This window comes from Pipra filicauda, unplaced genomic scaffold (genome assembly GCF_003945595.2).
Source record: "Pipra filicauda isolate LSUMZ 115617 unplaced genomic scaffold, ASM394559v2 scaffold277_size1012519_pilon, whole genome shotgun sequence".
Taxonomy (NCBI): domain Eukaryota; kingdom Metazoa; phylum Chordata; class Aves; order Passeriformes; family Pipridae; genus Pipra; species Pipra filicauda.
The window spans coordinates 907712-928074 of NW_024104395.1; the positions used below are offsets into that span (position 1 = coordinate 907712).

The 20363-nt window shown below is 38.5% G+C and overlaps 1 protein-coding gene across 2 annotated transcripts in view; it reads left to right on the plus strand.

The window, feature by feature from the left end:
• Positions 1–20363, plus strand: part of UTRN (utrophin) — a 365977-nt gene that overhangs the window by 303587 nt on the left and 42027 nt on the right. For both annotated transcript variants that reach the window (XM_039382610.1, XM_039382611.1), the window contains 3 exons: positions 5848–6049; positions 12653–12738; positions 18609–18766. In XM_039382610.1, the coding sequence (XP_039238544.1) occupies positions 5848–6049; positions 12653–12738; positions 18609–18766 (446 nt within the window). The remainder of the gene's footprint in view (positions 1–5847; positions 6050–12652; positions 12739–18608; positions 18767–20363) is intronic.

Here is a 20363-nt window from a genome sequence, read left to right on the forward strand (position 1 = left end):
CTCTTGTCTGAATCTCCTGTGCAAAGCAAACTGAATTTTAAAAACTATTAGGACTATGAATGGAAAAGGAAATACATAAGAACACACATCTACCAGAGGGAAAATAGGGTGAAGTAGAAAAAGCAAAAGGAAACTGGAAAATTTTGGAAGGAGATATGGGATGTGAATGAGTGTGAAGGTTGTGGATTTTAGACCTTTTAGAAGGTCTTGGCAACAGAGGGTATAAAGGTAGTGAATGACATTAGCAAATTTTCTTGTTATAAATTAGGGATCCTTGCTGTGGAAGGACTTTTCAGCCCTGAAGGGTGTACAGTACTACATTATGAGTAGGAACACAAGAAGTGCAAAGACATCCTAGAGGTGCAAGCATGAAAGGAGTTGTGGAAAGAGGGATCCCTACCCAACCTCCAGGTGGTTAGTTTCCTCCCTAGAAGACAGCAGTCTGATCTTCTGATATGCATCATACTAAATGAAGCTGTGCCTGAGATGGTAACTGGCTACTCCAGAAAACTAGAGCATATCTGTGCACAGCACAGGCTCTTATGAGTACCTCTCACCCCTTCTTCATATGCTGTTCTGGCTTCTCACAGAATTTCTAATCAAGTTCAAGATCTTAGATTCAAGGTTTTATGTCTGGGAAAAAACCAGAACCTGTTCTTTGGAAAATTGTCTGTTGGTATTGAAATAAAAACTATTTCTTTGGCATAGCCTACACTTCTTTGTGCAAGAGATGTGGTCTCATCCAAAGCTATAGTTTCATCTCCCAGCAAGACTAAAGTCCATTATGAGCTTTCCACTTATCAATGTGCAGAGTATAAAGTATTCATCAGCATGTACCTGAAAACAAAAAGCAAAGCAGGAAATCAGAAAGCAAGATAAAATTCTCCTTGTGTGTGCTGCTCCTCAGGGAAGAGTGTGAAAAAACAGATTGAACATGACAGATGCTAATCATGTTGCTTATTTCTGACAGGCATACAGGTTGTCTAGTGACCTGTATAGACCAGATTTCGCTTTCATTACTTCTATAGGCTTTGAAGAAGGCCATACTTTCTGCTCTTACTTTTACTAAAAAATATATCAATTTCTGTAGTAAGTGCCATGGTTAGCTCTCCTCATTCAGGGTTTTCAGAAGTGCCCTCCTATCATCTCAAGATTCAGGGAAGGGAGGTGGAAGAGGAGGACAGAAGGAAGTAGTAAGAAGTAAAGAGAATATGCCGGTTTGAAAGAGCCAGGAGTAAAACTTGTCATTTCTACAGATCCAATCTGCCTTATCTATGAAGCTGTTTGTTTGCTTCATCTCTATGCTTTGTGGGAAGAGACAACAGCTAAAAAAACTTTGTCTTTACTATACACACATACCTGACAAAGGATTGGTGTAATTTGTGAAAACACAATATTGTGGGGAAGACGTTGCAGATTATCCACAAAGGTAAATGCTAGATGAATTTTCTGTTTCTGAACAGGAACTCATTATGATCTGGCACAACTTTAAGACTGCCTTCAAAAATATAATTGGTGCTGTTCCTTTTGTCATTGTTCACATAACAGATTATTTCTTGCTAGAGAATATGTCAAATTCCCTTTGACTGTGATGATTTTTAGCCTGATTCTGTTCCATAAATGGCTGAGCTAGCAAAAACGCAGATGTGCTAGCACCTCTTCTCTAAGGAAGGGGAGACTGGTTCAGCACTATGTAGAATTTCTTAACTTTTATTTGTTAGCGGTTTCGTTCTGAGGAAGGGAAAGAGTAATCTTCTGTGCCACTGCCATTCTTTCTTTAGTCTGAGTTACTTTATTCTTCCATTGTATTTCTTGTATTTTTAACTGTGGCTGCATTTTAAAGGTGTTTGGATGCAGAGTGCTTCAGAAGGGCTTACGTGCTAAGGCAAAGGAAACGTCAAAACAAATCACCACAAATAGACATCACTGTAAAATAAGACAAATTGCTGTCACAGCCACAGTGTGTGTATAATGGCAAAGGCCTTTTGGGTGAGAACTCCAAGGGCACAACTGGAACTGGATGCACAGTCCTACTGGCACCTGATAGATATTGACTTTGCAGTGGAGACTGATAATGCAATGTTAGTGCTATACAAGCAGGTTCAGGAGTATGTAATTTGAGAACTGTACTTTAGAAAACTTTGCTAAGGCCATATCTGTCTTCTTGGTAAGTGTCAAAAAAACATGTTTCTGGTGAAGGTATTTGCTCTCATTTTCCTCATTCCCTTTTTAAAATAGGAAAGTAGAGTTATGTTTCATCTTGTTTTTTGGCAGGTAGGTTCCTACAGAGACAAACGTGTGCATGCACCTACATGTTTTTATTGTGCAGGTATATAAGGAAGGTGAAAAGAACAAATTCTTAGCCTCTCTGTCTCTGATTATATGGGCCAGATGTACTGACAGTGCCCTCCCACTGTAGCAGAAGAATGGGGCCAGCTAGAGTCCTGTGTTGCAGTTGTACTGGGCAGCTACGCAGCACCAGGTCCTGACTATAATATTTTATTGTCCAGCATACTTTAGCTCATTTTCAAGAAATTATAGTGCCCCAGGTACTGAAGTGTATTACTGAAAGGCAAAAAAGGAACAAAATCACCATGTATATTCAGAATTCTGACACTGAATTCCTCTAGGTGATTTAAAATTTAAGAATGCTAATGGGAATATCAACCACACAAGTTGAAGAAATGGAACATTTAGGCACATGGGACTAAAAGAGGGAGAGCTGTGAGCACTTCCTTCAGTGCAGTCTCTTTGCAGGAAATTTACATTTCAGCTGTCATTTACAAGATCTTTTTAATACAAAATCTCCACAGTAGTGCCTGACTATTTTCCGTGGGATTAAAGCAGCCTCAAATTTGCCATTAGCAGCTGCATGTAGTTACTTGCTACTGAGTCAGTCACTCACATCTGCTTTAACAGTGCTGAATTATATGGTTTCTGCTAATAGTTTTTCTTTGGGAAGGTCTCCTTGCTGCAGAAAGGAAAGAAGTGGCCCTTGTGCCCATTTGTTTATTAAAAGCAGGATTGGTCATTCAGCATATTCCAACAGTTGCAGAATGGTGCTGCACAAATGCACTGAAAACTGCGTGGGCATTATGCCAGAAGTGGCATGACAGGATAACTACCTGTACCCAAAGGTTATTTAGCCAGGTGAGTGCTGAAATAAGCAGGGGTGGAAATAATTTCCTCTGGTTGTTTTCCATGGATGGTGTCATCCAGAAGTGTAACTTTAGCTTAATTTGCATTAGTATAGCAGCAGAGTTTTCTTTTTTAGTATGAAAATACTGAAAATACCTTTCCCAACTCTCTCTGGAATCCTTTGGCAGAAATGTGAATGTGAGACCTTAATGCTAGCAGATCAAGATGTGAAGATAGCAGGCTTAGTGTCTGTTGAACTGCTGTTTTCAGTGCAAGGATGGTTATGTTAAGCCAAACCCAAAGGCTACAACTTTCTGGCATTCCAAAGCTTTCCAAGTGTTCACTGGCTTTAAAAAGGGCAGCTTTTGGGTGCTGTCAGTCTGTGAAGCTGCTTGCCTGCTTTCAGCCAACCATTAAGTACCTTATATAAACAGGTTGGAAAATAACCAGAAAACACAAAAAAACCCAAACAAACAAAAAAAAAAAGCAAATAAAACAAACAAAAAAAGCCACCACAGCAAAACAAAGCTAAAACAAAACCAAACCCAGCAAACTGGTTGCAAAAATTTTGTTGTTTTTTTTTTTTTTTCCCCCTGTATAGGTCATGAAGGAAAAACATGATAAGTGGCTATCTCCTGAGTTCAGTATTTATGTGATTGGATAGCAGATTATAGTTTTGCACTTCATTTCACTCTTCTCCCTCTACTGCTTCAAAAAGTAGTCAAGGTTACATTTTGACCTGCGTGTAGGCTCGTTTTGTTTTTAAACATGCCTGTGTGCCTTTTCCAGTATATTTCCAGCTATTGTAGAAGATTATGCTACAGGGAGTGTACTGCCAAATACTTTATCTACCTCAGGTCAAACTAGTGGTAAGGTGTTTTCCTGCAATTACCAGTCTGCCTCTTTGATAAATATATGACTGGCATTTATTTGCAAACCCAAGAGATGGGCTTAAAAAAACCACAAACAACCAAACAAAAAAGAAAAGCAAACAAATGTAAACCCCCTGTAAATCTGATACTGTAAAGTTAGAAGAGAATGTACTGATATTAGTGCAGGGGAGGAAAAGCAAGGGCTATGAGGTACTGTTTCTCATTTTATGGTGAAGTACTTGCTTGTTTTCCATCCCAAGCTAGACTTACCCAGTTTGCATGGGCTGCCCTTGTGTGGTTCTTATTTAACACTGTTATTATCCCGCTCTGCTCTGCTCTCGTGATACCACGCTTAGAGTACTGTTCTCAGCACGGAAAGATATGGACTTGTTGGAGTGGGTCCCGAGGAAGGCCCTGAAGATGACTGGGGGATGGAGTACCTCTCCTATGAGGACAGACTGAGAGAGCTGAGGTGATTTAGCTGGAGAGAGAAGGTGGCTCCAGGGAGACTTATAGCAACCTTCCAGTACCTAAAGGGGGCTTATAAAAAAAGAGGGAGAGTGACTTTTTACATGAACAGGTAGTGATGAGACAAGGGAAAACAGTTTTAAACTAAGAGAGAAGACATTTAAATTAGATGACAGAAGGTGATGAGGCCCTGGAATAGGTTGCCCAGAGAAGTTGTGGATGCTCCATCCCTGAAAGTGTTCAAGGCCTTGTTGGATGGGGCTTTGAGCAACCTGGTCTAGTGGGTGGCATCCCTGCCCATAGCAGGGGGGTTGGAACTAGATGATATTTAAGGTCCCTTCCAATCCAACTAATTTTGTGATTCTGTGATTTGTTCTTTGACTATTGGTGTAGAGCAATTCACAACACAAGTGTCACGTTGAGGTTTTTTTCCTTTGAAAGATGGCATTTATAGTGCAAATGTGTTACTAACTCTTCAGAAACTGCTCAGTATGAGCTTGAAATATACTTCAACTTCATGTTGTTTAAACTGTGCCAAGCATACTAATACATTGCAAGTATTTTTTTCACTAAAATCCTTTCTTCTGTAAAAAAACGTCACTGAGGATTATACTATATATGTTTGCTCTCTTCCACTTGCTTTATTTTCACCATGCAAACCCCAGATTTTCACAATGACATTTGGGTGGTTTTGGAGCAAAATCCTTTTTATCTGTAAGATATCCATAGCATCACCAACTGCTGGTACAAAGAATCTTGTAGTAAAGGAGGTCAAAATGTTTTTCATGAAAGCATAGTATTTAGTGTTCTGGAAAACTACAATAAATAATCTTCCTGTGTCCCTCTCCCTGCTTTCTTTTAAGCCCTAATTTAGCAGCTGCTGTTCAGTTAATCAGGCCTCAGTACGTTGTTACTGCATTTAAGAGAACATTGCTACCTGGGAATTTGTTCTGCTTTAAATTTAATCAAAACTGATAATCACTTTATGGGATTCTGCTTTATGGTCAATATGAAGAATCATGTAAACCTAGTGGACTCTGTGTGTGCACTGAGGTTAGGATACTCTACTTACACAGACTACTTCAGCAGCTATTTTAATGCTGTTGTGAGATGTGCAGTGTCATTTTGATATTCTTATTCTGTTTTTAAATATATAGCACTGAATGCTGTTGACTTGTCACAGAGAATGGTTTGTCACTATAATGTTACTGAGCGAAAGGTACTTAGCTAATTTTCAGCAGTGTTTGCTACAATGCGCACGGACAAGTGCACATGAATAAGTATTGTCAATGCTATGCTCAGGCTTCTATATTCATACCTTTTTTCTTTTTTTTTCTTTTTCTTTTTTTTTTTAATCACCTGTTGTTAGTGGACCTTTTGGACCTGAACACAACAAGTGAAGTTTTCAAACAACAGAAGTTAAGTCAAAATGACCAGCTGATTGGTGTCCAGGATGTGATCAGCTGTCTCACTACTATCTACAGTGGACTTGAAGAGAAACACAAAGATATGGTGAATGTTCCTCTCTGTGTAGACATGTGTCTTAACTGGCTACTCAACGTGTATGATAGGTAAGTAAAAAGTTTTTAGTCACAGTGTGTACCCCAGGAATATAATATAGTATTAACAAAGTATGCATCATGGAGACAAAATTAGTAATTTTTGCACACATGACTCATCAAAAGTGGTAGGCTTATAGGACTGTTGTATATTTTTTTCTGAGTTACTTTCTTGAGCAAGTGCTCATAATAATAGAAAAATGATAAAGCCTTAAAAAGTTATTTAATAAGAAGTTACGTATTTTGATATTTTTGACTTGGTAGTGAAAAAGTGCAGTTGCTTGCAATGACATATTTCTTATGCTATCCTGCTCTGATACGCTGAACAAAAGGTACACTGCTTTTATACTACCAAAGACACTTTGAAAGGATTTCAAGAAATGTATATGCGAGTAGAGAGCTAGATACACTGCTTTAGCTGTGTTCCTGCTCTAAATGTTCCAAATTTCCCAGATTGTTTGCCATTCATACCAGATTCTATTTCTGCCACAGGTATGGACAGTTTTGTTGTTTCTTTTACACTTAGTTATTTGCACACCGTAATGCTGGCTGAGCTCCCTGTCCTCAGTCCTCTATTGAGTAGAGGTTGTTCTGATCTCAGCCCTAAAGCCTGTCTGATTCCAGAGGGTCAGCAGTGTCCTTGTTTGCTTCCAGCAGGTGCAGCTCCTGCCACATATGAATTCTGAGGGCTGGTGTTATGTAGTCCACCTGCCCTCATCCTGGCAACAAAGGTGTATTTCCCCAGGGGATTGTGTTTTCCTCAAGAATGTTTTGGAATGCTTACAGTGAGAATTTGTGGGTTCATTTAAATACACATCTGCTATTTCTAGAGAGAGAACTGAGCCTCAGAAAGCATGAGAAAGTCCACTTCAGCAGTCCCCTGTGGTTTTGGTCAGTCCTTTCTGAGCCCCCAGTCACTTGTTTCTTCTGCTTGATGTGGAACTCTGCCCTGCCCTGCGCTGTGTCAGCCTGCATGACCTACAAGCAGTATGCTTTTATTTGGTTGTCCTTTTGAGTCATGAGTTTGTTCCTCATTTTCTTAGAGGCATTCACTATTCTCATCTCCCGTATGTAGTAAAACCTGGGGAAAGACATGATTTCCATCAGCTCCTCCATGCCCTACAATGTGTCTCTTTACATTCCTTCAGCAAAGGCATTTCAGGACTACTCTGGAGCTAACGCAGTAGTGCAATGCATGGTGTGGTCCACTTCAGTGTGTCTAGTTGAACGTGTGCTTTAGTTTCGAGTTATACATAGAATTACAAATCAGAATTTCTAAGCTCCATGAGGTTGGTTAGAAAATTTATTTCCTTTCTCCCTATTTGAAGATAAAAAGAGTGAAAGTATTTCTCGAATAGTGATAAAAATTCTTATACCTGGCTTTGCCAAAGAGAGCTTCTACTTGTAGATTTATGTGTTATCTTCGCTATGTTTGCTCACTTAATCAGTGCCAAATTCATAGCTTTTTGGTTTTTTTCCCCTCAGAGGATTACATACCAGTTCTCCTATTTTTTGTGGATATTTTACTTTATTTTGGTTTTAGGGGAGCCAGAAGGAGAGAATAGAGTACATAGAACCATTTATCATTTATGTGCTGACTACTTATACTTTGGGATTTGAATATTACTGTTAAATATTGTGACATTTCTGTTAGTCGGACTCCTCGTCATTACTGATGAAAAATTGGAGAGTCCATCAAATAATAACTGGGAGTTCTTTCTGCAGTTATTTTTATTTTGCAGAGTTCTGTATTGTGACTGAATAAACATATCACTTGCAAATAGAGCAGCAGATCAAGTGACTTGCTTGACTGAAATGGTATTGGTAATTTAGAATAAGAGACTTAATAGTGTCAGAGAATTTTTTATAGTTACTGATTGGTTTGGGTTTTTTTTTTCAGACTGACCACAAATTATTACCTTTGCTTCCTAACTTCAGTTAGAAGTCAGTTGTTTAATCTGTTCATATTTAAAATGCACCTAATAAGCAGAAAACCTTTCTTTCAATAACATTTCCTGTTTTTCCCATTTCACTTGATTATTATATTGAAAACTTAGTGTAGATAATTCTTTGAGCTGATGAAGTACTTTAATCTTTATTTAAACTTTGAAAAATGGAGGATGAAGGTTTACTGAGAGAAAATTACTTTTTACAGTGTGTTTCCTTGTTCCCCTTTCAAATTCACTCCAGAATGAAAAACAAAATGCTAAAAGACCAGGCACCAAACTTAAGCTGGATTTTTTTGACTTTGTTTTTTAAATTGGCCTTCAGGGAAGAGCTAATTTGTGTCTTGGTATTTCCATTTTTTTATTGCATGAGTGCTACACATATACAATGTTTCAAATTGTTTAACTGCCTACAAAAGGCATCTGTTAGTCGCATGCTGTTAACCTAAGATTTAATTACAGATTCACAGATTAATAACAAACTGAGTAGTTTTCCAGACTTAACCTGCAGATGTCTTTGGCCCTTAAGCCCTTGGACCCTTTTACTTCTTCAAGGACTCAAAGGTTGTTCCAGACAGCAACATCTGCCCTTATAAACATTTTCCAAACTTAAAGTTCTTTGTTTTGGCTAGACCAGAGATTTTTTAATATTTTTTTTTTTTCTAAATACAATTAAAGATAAATATCTTACATATTTACAATGAGAGCTGTGAAGGAAATTCTTTGAATTGTTTGCTCTATAAAATCATTTGACTAGTCCTGTGTTTATAGCATCCAAAAGCAATAGCTGATGGTTATTCTTTGGGACTACATACTGTCAAATTTGCTAAAATATCCAGATGTCATTTATATAAAAAGGGCTGATACCTTTCAGTGCTAATGGAATAGCTTAACACTCCTAGAAATGAGATTTTTCTATAAGTACTAATTCTGGGCAATGACTCATTTCAATCAGAATTACCCATAAAGAAACTTCTACGTGCACTGTTTTTAAAATTTTACAATGTTTAGCTGACTTCCCACGTCTCAACTTTTAAATTTTCTTGTTTTGTTTTGTTTTTGGTGTTAGGATACTTTTGATAATGCCTTCTTTTAAATTGAATTTCTTTGGTACATTAGTTTCGGAAGGCTATCTGTGGTATATATGCCGACATTTTCCATATGATCAAAACTGTCTTTCATGATTATTCTCTATGGCCCAATCTTTCTCTGAAGAATTACAACTTTGTTATTTATCGTTGCTCTGATACACCTGGCAGATTCTAACACCGGCCGAGTTAATAACCCAGACCTTACCAGAGTGTTCATTTCAGTAAAATCTGAACTTCTGAGGAATGAGAAGGATGAGATACGTGCTCAGTCAGCCTTAGCTTCATGCCCCAGTTTTGACAGTAGCTGATGGAAGTTTTCTGCATGCACTCTAATTGCATCCCCCGTGTTGATGATAACTGTTTTGATTCATAGAGCACTCAGTGAGAAAAGCTTAGCAGGCTGTGATAGCAGGAAGAAGACTTTGGGAAGGATGCGGCTGTCTGTAGGGCAGGAAAATGTGGGTGATCAAGAGGAGGCACCTATGGGGATCGTCATTAATCTAACAGGCTGCCTTCTGTTGCTGGGCTATGTAGATAACTGATAGCTGCAGTCCTTGGTGGTCCTTAGTTGCAGTGTCAGTGTTGTCTAGGTGTGGTGGTTTGAAACTCCCAAGAATCCAGTTTCTAAGTTCAAGCCCCCTCCCACAATTTATCCCTGTGAGAGGGTTTAGTGATGGCATGGACTTGATATCTTCCTCACCTCATGTGGAGAGTTTTCAGACAAAACACAACTATTCGGTATTGGGGGAAGGGGAAAATATTTACAAAGGTTTATTTAGATACAAATATATATTTACATTAAGTTAAATTCCTCTTTTCCTTCAATAAAAGTCTAAGAAGAAAAGGGAAAAGTCTTTCTGTCACTCCTCAGGCCACAGTTCCTTCATTTCAGTTTTTTGTGGCACTGGTTAGTGTCTTTCATTTCTCTAAGGCAGCAGATTTAAGTATGGCAGTCAGGATTTTTGTTCTTACTTTGCAGAAATTCCAACCCTGAGCCTGAGCCTTCGGGGGATTTTCCTTGGAGACCTTCACTTCTCTTGAGTTAGAGCATTTAAGGCAGCTTTCAGTTCAGTCTTACCAGAGCTCCTCTGCTCTGTCTCAGCTCACCAGCATGGTAGCAGCAGCGGAAGGCAAGGCCACCTCCTCCGCATTCCATCTTGGTTCAGCTCTCAGGACGACTCTGAGTTTTTCAGCTCCTTTCTCTCTCTCTCTCTAGCTGCTGCTGCATTTTGGGACTCCCTAAGAGTTTGGAAGTCCACCCCTCCTCTTCAGGAGGTCTCTGGGTTTTGGGAAAGTGATACAGTCTTACCCCAAAACAGCCCTGTTGAGTTTTCCTCTGTTTTGTTGCCGACTCTCCCTCCTGCAGGAACATCTCTGCGTCTTTCAGCTGGCTTCCCGTTATCTCATTGCTACTGACTATCTTTTGGCTTTTAGCCATCGCTGTCTCTGTTCAGGACTGCTCTGCTGCTGCTTTCAGTGTCTTCTGCTGCTGCTGACAGTAAGGAAACCCTTCCAGCTCTTGATTACGGGACCCAGTCCAGCTTTGACACTATACCAGGTCTCCCGTAGCCTCAGCTGGGGGCTGGGGGCCCTTGGCCCTCAGAGGGGCTCACTGGCCCCCTGCCTCCTCATGGCTCAGATCATGGCTACCTACCTTCTAAGCTATTTTCACCACCTTCTCTTCTGTTTCTGTGGGTATGTAATTTCCGTAGGGTGCACGTGGACTTTTGATTGGTCCAGTATTATCAGTGGGGCAAACCATTACTACCTCAGAGAAAAGGTTTTTCAAACCACCACACTAGGGCTTGAGAGCTCTTTGACAAGAGAAGTCTGAACTGTAGTGGGCTTATCTTCATTCTCTAGTTTTCCTTGGTAGCACCTGGTGTTTTTATGCTATTGTTCCTCTTCCTCCAGGGACATAGGGTCCCTCTGGACTTCATATTGCTAATCTTGTTTTCTGTTGATTTTTCAGTGATCCTTATTCTTTGGAAAAATATTGCAGGCTTTGTAATTATTTGTATAATTTTCTGAGAAAATGATTTTTGTGTGAAGAAAGTTTTTCACAGATCCTACAGTGATCTACTGAAATCAGGAGAAGTTTGAAGCCTCCACATACCTGATATAGAGAGCTAAAAGCCCTGATCTTTTAGCTGCAAAGTTTTTCTGAGTTTCTGTCTTTAATTAACAAATGATGTAGTTAGTCCTGAATTAAGTCAAACCCAGATGAATGTTCAGCTTTTTTTTTTTTTTTGATGAATATAAGGTTAAAACACAGACAACCCTCCACAGGAAAGAATGGGTAAATACCTCTATGAAGGTGTAAAATGAACCATTTAGATGGTAAAATGTACCAGAATGATGTAGTGTCTGTAATTGAAAGAGGTAATGTGAAGCTAAGCTTGAATATATAAAATAGATAATTTCTCTGTACCACTGTTCCAGCTTGTGGAATGGAGAAGATAATGCTGTCTAGTCTTACTAGATTAGGTGATGCTTGCGAAGAAAAATGCATTAATATTTGTAAGTTGCTTAGCTAATTTATCAGGAATCCAGGAATAAATTAATAATTTTGTATTCAGCACAACATTTGTGAAGTAAATCAGACAGCAGGCCATATGTTGAATGGATAGGATGAAAAGAGATATGTATCAACCAGTCCCAAAGTAATTAACGTATATATCACTTCTGTGTGACAGAAAGGGCCAAAGTAATGTTTGAGGGGATATTAAATTTAGTGTTATCTTACTTGTTGGTTAAGGAGCCAGCTAACCTTACGTGGCAATATGTGCAGTTCGACTACTATTATTATGACTTCTTTTTACCATGTCTGATTTGAAGACAAATTCTGTCATGGTTTTTGATTTTTGAAAGAAAAAAAAATTCATAAGAATATGTTTCTGCGCTGATATTTTGAACTTTAAAATTGTCCTTTTCCGTGTAACCTGTTTTTTTTGCTTTAGTATATGTTTAAACAGTGTTTGTCTTGCAGGCTTAACATTACTTGCTTTGGTACCCGCTTACCTGTTCTCAAGTTGCTTTTTCAGTTTGCACATATTTTTTTCATGTTGAACGAGATGAGCCTGAAATTACATTACTTAGAAAGAACAACAGCTCTGCATCATTGAATTAGTGTATGTGGTTGCCTGTTTATGTCCTGATATTACATATATATCAGAGCATTTTAAACATTAAAGACAAAAATTAAGGGAAAAAAGAGAATGAATTACTGTGATATAAAAACTTGGTTTTATTGCAGTCCTTTTGTTTCACACTGAGTAATAGGCTTTCCTGCTGTGTGCTCATGTATTTTTTCTGTGTATATCACGTTATCAAATCACATTAAGAGCTTTACAGAGCTAATCGTCTGGTCCTTTGGAATAATATGTGTAAACTGCTTAGAAGGCAAGCTGAGCTTTTGTAAGGGAACAATTCTTAATGTGATTTGTAGTGTTATTTTTTTTTTTTGAGATTTGAAGTATATTTAAGTAGAAGTTACCAATATCTTTGTATTTTTAATAGACTTGAATTGGACTGAAATAAAATTAAACTATTAAATTGTCTTATCTTTATAATTTCAGTGGCCGAACTGGAAAGATTCGAGTGCAGTCCCTGAAAATTGGCTTGATGTCTCTTTCTAAGGGCCTTCTGGAAGAGAAGTACAGATGTAAGGAAGTTTTACAAAATACTCTATATAACTAAGTCACATACAATGACAACACATATTGCAGCGAAATTTGAAGTAAAATATTTTTCATGCCTGTACATGGCAGTTTTCTTGTGTGTAAGTAAAACAGAATTGTTTTCATTATCATCATTGACAATGGAGAAAGTAGGATTTATATCTTGACTGGAAAGTATTGATGTCAATTCTGCTTTGTCATAAGTCACAGTACTGCAGCCCCCAAAAGAAAAGGAGAACATAGCCATATGGAAGCTAGGGAAGTATTATATTTGACCAATTCTGTTCTCTCTTGTGTGTGTGTGTATGTTTTGTTTAGGGAAAAATCAAGCAAGTCAGTACTGATTGCGTCAGATTTCTATGGCTGATAAAGCAAGGAAATACATCAAAATCCAGTAATTGTATTTAGTAGTCCATGAGAAAGATTATCTGAACTCTGAAAATGGTTTTCTGATATATGTACTTTCTGCCAAAATTGCACAATGAAAGTTTAAATTATGTTGATTTAAGTAACCTCACAAGCTTGAGAAATACTAAGTAGTATAAAAATATTTCACAAAAATAATTTCAGGAGCAGAGGAGAATTGAGTAACTTTGTGGCAAAACCCCCTGACAAATATAGAAAAAAGATAAAACATTATATTGGAGCATCTTATGTGATGGACATTTACATATTATGCACATTCATCTTAAAATTGCTGTTCTTTGGAGTATTTCCTTGGTTCATTTTGGAAACACATGAAAAATTTATAGAGACTGAATTTGCTGCATGTACCTTTGAGTTCTGCAAAAATTTCTGCTTTCCTTAAGAGCACTTGTAGGCAATCTTATAATCTTGGTTATTAACATTGAGCAAAAGTATGTATCTTATGCATTGGGACATATTTTGACATTTGAATGGCATACTGAGACTTTGGATTTTTTAGTTTCCTTATGTCATTTGACATATATTTGAATTATTCCATAACTGAAGAAGGTTGATGGACATACCTTTGTTCAGTAATGACAATTCAGGGAGTAATCTACCATTTAGTGTGAAATAAAAAGCTTTCCTAAAGTACAGGAGTCAATTAGGTTGTGGATAACAAACTGATAACCCTTTCAAAAGATGGTTTCAAAAAACTCCCAAACCTGAGAATAAACTCACGTGAAATTGCTATCAGTAATACATTAGTATGTTTACAGTTACCAAATGCAAGCACTGAAGCAGAACAAAGAAATTGCTAGTCTGATTAATTTTTGTGTTGTTGCTTTGTATTTAGTAGTAAAAGAAGTGGCAGCTGATTGCGGCTACAGATTTTACGTCATCCGTGTTAATAGCATGGACTATTTTTTCTGAATATTGCTGTGAAAAGTCCTAAAAAAAATAGTACAGAATAAGTCTCAGAAGACTTTTGTACCAAGTGATCATAACTTCAACCTGAAATACATCTGAAATTAAAGTAGTTGCTCGGGTTCTCGAAGCAGAGAATATTAGTCCGATAATGCATCCTTTTTGTTGTTGTAACTCCTGTGATCAGGAGCTTTGATATATTTTTCAGTTTTATTGTCCTTATGAACCTTAAAATTGTCACCAGAAAACCTCTTAAATCTGAAAAAAATTTTGCTAAAGAAGGAAGTAAGTAACAGTGTTAGGTATTGGTTCTTGGCTTGCAGTGGCTTTGCAGTCAGTGTTTTGGGGTCCTCTGGCACCAGCTGTGTGCCAAAACCTAAGCTTTGGTGTGAGCTCTTTTGCTTCTTTTGATTTTGTCACACCCTAATAATCATCTCTTTGTGAGAGAAATTTTGTTTTACCTACTGAGGTTTCAGATCCTTAAGTGAAAACTGTGGTGGAAATCCTAAGTATTTTCAAGAAAGTCAGTGACTTGGAAGAAAGAACAGGATCCCCAAACAAATTATCTGCCATCTGATTTTTTTTCCTTTCTCAGACCAGCTCCTGAAATTTGCTCCTTTTGGCTATATTTCTTCTAACCATTTAGGAGGCATTGGCAATTCCAGACTCCTCTGAGTGACAGTCATCATGCAGCTGTGGTTGGAGCCCTTAGCAGAGCACAGATTGTGCCTTAGATGTTGTAGCCTTAGAGAAGCTTACAGTAGTTGGTAGTAAAATAGGCAAGTTTGTTGTTTTAAAATCTTTTGGATGAACCCTTCACTCTTTTGTAAAACTGTTGAGCAGAATGTCTGCTCAAGTATTCAGACTTCCTAGAGACCAGACTTTTGAGGCATAATTTCAGGACTGTTGAGACATTTGATTTTGTCATGGTTTAACCCCAGCCAGCAACCAATCCCCGCACATTTCTCTGGTCCCTCAATCATTCTTCCTGTCCTTTGATAGAGTTCCTTATACAGTTTAACCTAAATGTCAATGTATTTTATGTTGAAACTCATTTAATATTTATGTGCATGTTAACAAACTCCATTTACAAGAGTTTATGGCTTTTATCATTGCTGATGGGTGATATATGGGGTCCCCTTTCCGACTGATGCAAGTATATTGTCCAGGTGGTCCCTGTCAGAGCTAAAGCAGGCTGTTCTCCAATACATTTGCCACTTGAGTTGCTCTTGCCGTACCTCCTTTGCCAGGGAACAGTTCATGGGTTATTTGAAGTAGGTAGGCCAGATAGCAAGAGCATTCTCACTTTCTATACCTTTAGTTTAGGAGCTTCTTCTCCTGTGTGCCACACTGGAGAGGTTTGGGAAAAGAGGATACATAGCCTTGCATTTGGTTATGGCACTTGCTGGTGTTAAACAAATAAAACTCAAGTGGAGTGTTTTGGAGGAGTTTGAGTTCTTCAAAGGTATTTGCTGGTTTCCTCCTAGCTAATCACTCTGCCTATTACCCCTCCTGTCAAACAGTTTTTCGTCTATTTTACCAGCTCCATAGTCAACTGAAGTTTTAGGGCTTAGGAAATTACTTCATCTGCCTCCCAGCTCAAGCAGTTAATGACTTGTTCTTCTTTTAATGCCTGTTTCCACTGTAGACTGATGCAAACAGAATAAGACAAACTTTTCTTTTTTTCCTTTTTTTTTTTTTTTATACTATCAATTTTTTTAAGCTGACTCTTAAAAATTGAAAAACTATGCCAACCTCAGCTGAAGAAGCTAGCCAGGATCAGAGATTGCCAAGACGAACCTGCAGCTGGGCAGTACTAATTCTGTCACCACTGTTGTCTGTGATGGTTTTTTTCCTCAACACTGAGTGGTGAAGATGCTGTAGCTGCTGTTTGACTAGGCAAGAAAGGGGTGAGAAAAATATGACAAACTCTAAAAATTATTTCAGCCATCTGGATTTTTATTTTGTGAAGATCCTTTCTTCTGCTTCCACCTCCTTTGAGAAGAAATAAAGTATGACCAGACTATCTGAAGCACACTGACAAAACTTGACAGTTGTTCTAAATGAAGGACAAAACAATTTACGCAGTGTAATAAGAGTTACTCTTGAGTGGTTCTGAACAAAGCTTGTCTTTTTCTCAGTCAGAAGTGCAGTCAGACTGAATTTTCAAATTTCATTTATTTATAATCTATTAATGATTGTTCTGGTGGGAAACATGAAAAAGTAGGGGAATAGTATAAATGGATTCTTTTTTCTTTTAAGATTACTTGAAGTTTTAATCCAAGCCAGCTACTGAGTGCAAAAGGACAATGTAAAAGCCAACTGGAACGAACATAAGAATTTAATTCCATTTCTTCTGTAATTTGTACCACTCACAGAATTTAAAAATATTTCTTTGATAAACTCAGCATTTAAGATGTTTTCAGGAAAGATGAATCTTGTGAATAAATGTTAATGTTCACAGCTATGGAGTTCATAAATCAAAATTATTGGCAGAAACATATTAAAAATTTTGGCTGAGCACTTTAACAATTAAAATTATCCAATCTAAGAAATGTGTTAAGAAAGCACTTGAGAAATAACATCTATGCTGCAGACAGGCCTGCCTGTTAAATTCAGTGCTTAACTGTGACTGTAGGTACAAGCAGTATCTTCCTTCCCAGTACCTGTATCTGGAACAATTTTCTTGATCCCTTTCAGCATCCATTTTTTCCGTCGTTACAGTCATCCTGGTTCATCCATTTATACTGCAGGGCTTGACACCTACCTTAAGAAAATGGAATCAGTAAAGGGAAAGGACATGGAAGCAGACATGGTTATCCAGGAAGAAAATGTGATTATTGTTAAGCTTGAGTTGTCTTTCTTGCTGTTGCTCTTGCTTTAAGCTGTTTCACATGGCCAGTTGTGACTCGTGGTAACTTCTAGTCTCTCTTCAGAGCAAATGTGCTTCTGTCCCCAGCCAACTGAAGGATGGCATAGATTTTAGCATAAGATATGGATTTCTGAAATATTTCATTCTTCATAGAAACGTAAAATAGTTTGATTTGGAAGGAACCTTTAAAGGTCATCTAGACCAACCCCCTTGCAATAGGCAGGGTCATCTTCAACTAGATCAGGTTACTCAGAGCCCTCTCCAACCTGGCTGTGAATGTTCCCAGCGATAGAATGTTCCCACCTCTCTTGGCAACCTTTTCCAGTGTTTCACCACCCTCATTGTAAAAAATTTCTTCCTTATAACTAGTTTAAATCTTTTAGTTTAAAACCATTACCCCTTGTCCTACTGCAACAGGCCCTGCTAAAAAGGTTTGTCTCCAGCTTTCTTATAAGCCCCCTTTGAGTACTGAAAAGCTACAATAAGGCCTCTCTGGAGTCTTCTCCAGGCTGAACAACTCCAACTCTCTCAGCCTTTCTTCAGAGGGATGGAATATCTCTCCTATGAGCAGTTTTGTGGCCCTTCTCTGGACCTGCTCTAGCAGCTCCATGTCTTCCGTGTGCTGGGGACCCTAGAGCTGGAGTCAGCACTCCAGATGGGGTCTCACCAGAGCAGAGCATGCAGAATCACCTCCCTCAGCCTATTGGCTGCACTTCTTCTGATGCAGCCCAGGATACGGTTGACCTTCTGGGCTGCAAGCACACCTTCTCAGCACACGTCCAACTTTTCATCCACCAGGACCCCCAAGTCCTTCTTGGCAGAGCTGCTCTCAGTCCCTTCATCCCCCAGCCTGTATTGATACTGGGGGTTGCCCAGACTGAGGTGTAGTACCTTGCACTCAGCCTTGTACTTCTTCATAAGATAACCATGGGCCCACTTCTCAAGCTTGTCCAGGTCTTTCTGGATGGCATCCTGTCCTTCAGGATGCACCTGCATCCCTTCAACTGTACCACTCAGCTTGGTGTCATCTGCAGACTTGCTGAGGGTATGCTCGATCCCTTTGTCTATGTCATTGATGAAGATATTAAATAGCACTGGTCCTCATACAGACTCCTGAAGGACACCACTTGTCACTGATGCCCATTGGGACTCTGAACAATTGACCACTAACCTCTGGATGTGACCATCCAACCAATTCCTTATCTGCCCATCAAATCCATCTCTCTCCAGTTGAGAGAGAAGGATGTTGTGGGTGGCCATGTCAAAGGCCTTACAGAAGTTCAGAGAGGTGACATGTGTAGCCCTTCCCTTGTCCGCTGATGTAGTCACTCTATTATAGAAGGCCAGGCAGGACTTCTTGCTGGTGAAACTGTGCTGGCTGCCTCAAATCACCTTCCTGGCTACCATGTGCCATAAGAAGCTGTATAGTTTCATTCATTTGGCCTTACTTTTCTCATTTGTATGGTTACAAATCAAGAAAACATATTGAAAGTTATCAAGATTAAATTAAGGTAAGCTCCTGTAAATGGGTCTGTGGCCATGTAACTATGACTATAACAAAAATATTAAAAACTCGAGCTGCAGCGTTACTGAATGAAAGGGGAGGTATGTGGAAATGAAATGATACGGTGCCTTTTTTTGATGTTACAGACCTCTTCAAGGAGGTGGCTGGCCCTACAGAAATGTGTGATCAGAGGCAGCTGGGCCTTCTGCTTCACGATGCTATCCAGATCCCACGACAGCTTGGTGAAGTGGCAGCCTTTGGTGGGAGCAACATTGAACCCAGTGTGCGCAGCTGCTTCCAACAGGTAAGATAAAGACCTTCATGAGAAAAAAAAACCCTCTGGGAAGTCTAAAGATTCACTTGTACATGATGTAAAAACAAGAGAGGAATTTTAAAAACATCCACTGAGTTTTGAACAGAAATGAATATACCCCTGCAACTAAGTGTGGGAAGTTATTGTGAAAATGCGGCTGTAAAAGATGGTTTATGGTTTAGGACAGGATGAAACAAATTATGTTTAGCCAGAAGAATATATAAATCTTTGTGATTTTGACAGTGTTTGCAGCTCTAAAAGCTGTTAAAAAATTTTGTAGCAGTCAATTACCCTGCTTTGCATTGTTCAAAGCAACCTAATACTGTGAGAACAACATGCTTTTCCCTGCTGGAACAAGACACAATCTCAACAGAACAAGAGAATGATGTTGGTAGTAATTTTTGACCTTATGAACCAGGAAATTATTTTACTGACAAAAGAGCTTGCACTTGCATGAAACTTCAAGCTTAGTCATTAATATATCATGAGCCTTTATGCAGCAGATCAGAATGGAATTAAGCTCTTGCATCCTGCTGTTCAGCCCCATACTTCATGCCAGGGGTTAATGAGGCTGCAAGGATCATCTGTCTGTTTAAAGATGAGAATTAAAAACAGGATGTTGTAATGAAACACAACTAACTGACTTTGTCAAGGATGCCTAAAGCTCCAGCTGTTTGCTATTGATAGCTATACTGCTTCTGTGTATTATTTCTGTGAAAGTGGCTGATTTGAACATCATCAGAAATTGTATATGGATTAAAAATTCACTGTGGTGTATATAAAATTAATGACTTGGATATTTTGGAGTTTATTGAATCAAACATTAAAGATTTTAGGGACCTTTTAGAGCATTTTTCTTTTGCCATTCTTTCATAGACATTTATACTTTTTTTGTCCAGTGCTTTGAAAAATGCAGTTGCGCTAGCTTTTTTCAGAACTATTAGATTAATTTCTGGAGTCAGGTGATTAGAATTGGAAGTGTGTTTGTCCAGGTTATGAATAATTTAGTAGATACTTACAGAAGTTGATTTGACCCATTAACCATGTAAAACTTTCCTTTATGTTTTAACACTGCTGCTTCAGACAATAAGGGATGATGCTTGACATAGCTATAACCGGCCTTGAGTGGTTCAAGTCATACTGAAATATTCAGTTGTTAATTTGTTAGTGGCAGACAGAGGAATGATCTTTAAGTCCCCATCTCCCATGCTGTTCAATTATGGGTGAGGGGGTACTAGCAAGGTAGCATTTAAACACTTGATGTGTTATTACAGTTATACTGATAATGAGGTTGCACCCCTCATCTCACACGAATAGCTCAAGTTCAGTCTCTGGTCATTAGAAAAGCATAGACAAAATTTGCAATTGCATGACAGTTCTCAGCCAAGTATTTTCTTGGTGAGGAAAGAATGTGGGTTTCTTTCATGCTTCTCCCTTTTACTGGCAAAAATCAACTTGGACTATAAATAGTTTTAGAAGCCTAGGATTTCTTTCTAGGCTTAGATTTTTGCATTACCATTTAAGAATAGTTTCAATTTTTAAGCTTTGTTTTTTTTACTTCCAGTGAGCTCAGAAATATGATCTCTGT